The 2,996-nt window shown below is 40.9% G+C and overlaps 1 protein-coding gene across 1 annotated transcript; it reads left to right on the forward strand. All coding sequences in view use genetic code 11, as the record gives it.

The window, feature by feature from the left end:
* Window positions 1–740: 740 nt before the first annotated feature.
* On the forward strand, window positions 741–1,150 carry EGR_11189 (hypothetical protein; the record flags this gene model as incomplete). The annotated part of the gene is made up of 2 exons (XM_024500436.1): window positions 741–812; window positions 1,100–1,150. The coding sequence occupies 2 exons, from the start codon at window positions 741–743 to the stop codon at window positions 1,148–1,150; spliced, it is 123 nt and encodes a 40-aa protein (XP_024345150.1).
* Between the last annotated feature and the right edge of the window lie 1,846 nt (window positions 1,151–2,996).

Raw genomic sequence — 2,996 nt, forward strand, 5'->3', positions numbered from 1 at the left:
TAATCTTTTAAACATAACTTCATATTTCTACCCAAGGAGCAAACTCTGCCAACTTTTGTGCTGGTAACTTTAGGCTGATGGACCATAATCAAAGTGGAGTAAATTGAATAAATCAAATAAGCTCATTTACATCGCAGCACATACAACACCCAAAATATGAACTCAGTTTTAAGTAGGAAGATGGAAAAAGAGGGACAAATCCGCCTTAAGAAACAGTCAGAGTAGGAAATGGTTGCACCAATAGCAGTAGTGAATTGCATCGAAAGGTAAAAGCGATTTGGACAAGCTGTTTTCGCTAAAGTATCGGTTTAATATGAATTCCTTTTTTAATAATTAAAATGCGCAATATTCAGCATGCAACCTGTTCACTACTGGTATGTGTAGTGAACCGTATCATCCCAAATGCATATCATTTACCATGAGAATATTTGCACAAAGCATGGCCACTTAGTAAAGCACGCAAATTCATGTGCTATTATTCAGCCCAAAAGCCGCACCGAATTCTCCTCCTTGTCCTTTCTCTGTTGGTTTAATATTACTGCCTCATTCACAGGAAAGCCACATAGAATCAAATGCCTAATCATTTATTTATTGTTAATGACAGTCAGAACTAGTAACATTTAATTAGAAATTAAGCCATGAAAAATTAAAAGAGCATGTAAATCATCAACTAGCTCCACCAATCCCATGTAAGTTGGAAGCTCCTTCATATATATTAATGTAGGCAGATAAGGAGAGTCATGATCATCGCCCACCACAGAGACTCCTTTCTCACCACTCAATGTCGCCGACTTCGGACTCCACACGACAGTGTCAGTTGGTCAAATCGCATCCCTACCGAATGCTATAGATGTGCACCGAGAGTATGGAGAAGAGTAGAAGATTAGCAGCATGTAGGATAAGTAGAATAAAGGCTGGAGCGCGTAAGGATAAAGAAGATATTTACGAATATTTTCGAGATTTTAATGGGAGACAATTTTGACAATAGTAGGCAGCATTCGGTAGTTGTTATGAAACAGGAGGTAATGGACAACGAATGACGGAGCGATGAGGGTCTCGATGGCAGTGGCAATTTTGGATACAGACTGGATAATTGAAGGCGGTGGAGGAGAATGAGGATGTAGATACAGACGAGGGTAGGCGATCGTAGGATGCCGTGGAGAGGAATGCTCAACGGGGGAATGGGATTTCTATGTCAGCGCCATTTGTGATTGCCTCGATAGCAGTAGTGGTGGTTGTAGAGATAGTGGCGGTTAGACGAGATGTCCACTTCCATGTGCAAAGGCATCCAGAACGAAAGAGACCTCAAATCCTATGGGCGCCAAGTCAGTATGAAATTAAGTTACTCATAAAAGCTGGACAGTGCGACTGCTGCATGCACTGCTGGTGGTAGACATAAAACAGAATGAAGTATTATGGAGACTTGTTAGTGGAGTTCCAATCGGAGTGGCGAATTTTGGTTGTGTTAAGGGTAACTCAAAGGCGATTTGACTTCTTTAGATGCACAATTTGGAAGTGTATTTTATTTATGGCATTAGTGATTAGCGAGGTGAATTATTATTTAGTCAGTGAGCAATCGTTGATGCCCTGGAAAAAGGACGGTTCCAAAAGTAAACTGCGCACTGTTGTGGATGCATTTGAGTGCAAAATGTAACGCCCTCTTAAGCGGTCAAGTATTTTGTATTCGAAAATTGAAGAATGGATAAAGATGTACGTAAGAGGTACACTACCAGCTGCAAAGGGCATTTTCCGTTTCTGTTTGGCAGCCTTTGAACCCTTCCCTTCGGTAATACCAACAACTTGCCTCCATAGCAGTTGGGATTAGCACACCGTAAACAGATTCCACAAGACGACCGTGAATTGCACGACACTAGATAAGGCGAGGCTGGTATAACAGTTTGTTGCACAGTCATTTCGGCTAGAATGCTAATTTTGTCATATTTTTGGGCTGGGGAAATCAGCTAAAACATGTAGAGTCACATTTTTTTTATATGTAATTACCTCATTTGTTAGTGCTTCTCAACATGCCACAATGTAGACATTTCAGGTGTGGTCACTTAATTTTTGTAACATCCTGCAGCAATGTGAACGAAGATAACGCTTGCTACTTAGAACAGTTCAGCTCCAAGCATCGAATAATCATGCATTTAGATGAAACAAAGTTTTCAGTAGTGGTGGTTGTAGAGATAGTGGCGGTTAGACGAGATGTCCACTTCCATGTGCAAAGGCATCCAGAACGAAAGAGACCTCAAATCCTATGGGCGCCAAGTCAGTATGAAATTAAGTTACTCATAAAAGCTGGACAGTGCGACTGCTGCATGCACTGCTGGTGGTAGACATAAAACAGAATGAAGTATTATGGAGACTTGTTAGTGGAGTTCCAATCGGAGTGGCGAATTTTGGTTGTGTTAAGGGTAACTCAAAGGCGATTTGACTTCTTTAGATGCACAATTTGGAAGTGTATTTTATTTATGGCATTAGTGATTAGCGAGGTGAATTATTATTTAGTCAGTGAGCAATCGTTGATGCCCTGGAAAAAGGACGGTTCCAAAAGTAAACTGCGCACTGTTGTGGATGCATTTGAGTGCAAAATGTAACGCCCTCTTAAGCGGTCAAGTATTTTGTATTCGAAAATTGAAGAATGGATAAAGATGTACGTAAGAGGTACACTACCAGCTGCAAAGGGCATTTTCCGTTTCTGTTTGGCAGCCTTTGAACCCTTCCCTTCGGTAATACCAACAACTTGCCTCCATAGCAGTTGGGATTAGCACACCGTAAACAGATTCCACAAGACGACCGTGAATTGCACGACACTAGATAAGGCGAGGCTGGTATAACAGTTTGTTGCACAGTCATTTCGGCTAGAATGCTAATTTTGTCATATTTTTGGGCTGGGGAAATCAGCTAAAACATGTAGAGTCACATTTTTTTTATATGTAATTACCTCATTTGTTAGTGCTTCTCAACATGCCACAATGTAGACATTTCAGGTGTGG

The sequence above is a fragment of the Echinococcus granulosus genome (genome assembly GCF_000524195.1).
Source record: "Echinococcus granulosus chromosome Unknown EG_S00472, whole genome shotgun sequence".
In the NCBI taxonomy this organism is placed as follows: Eukaryota; Metazoa; Platyhelminthes; class Cestoda; order Cyclophyllidea; family Taeniidae; genus Echinococcus; species Echinococcus granulosus.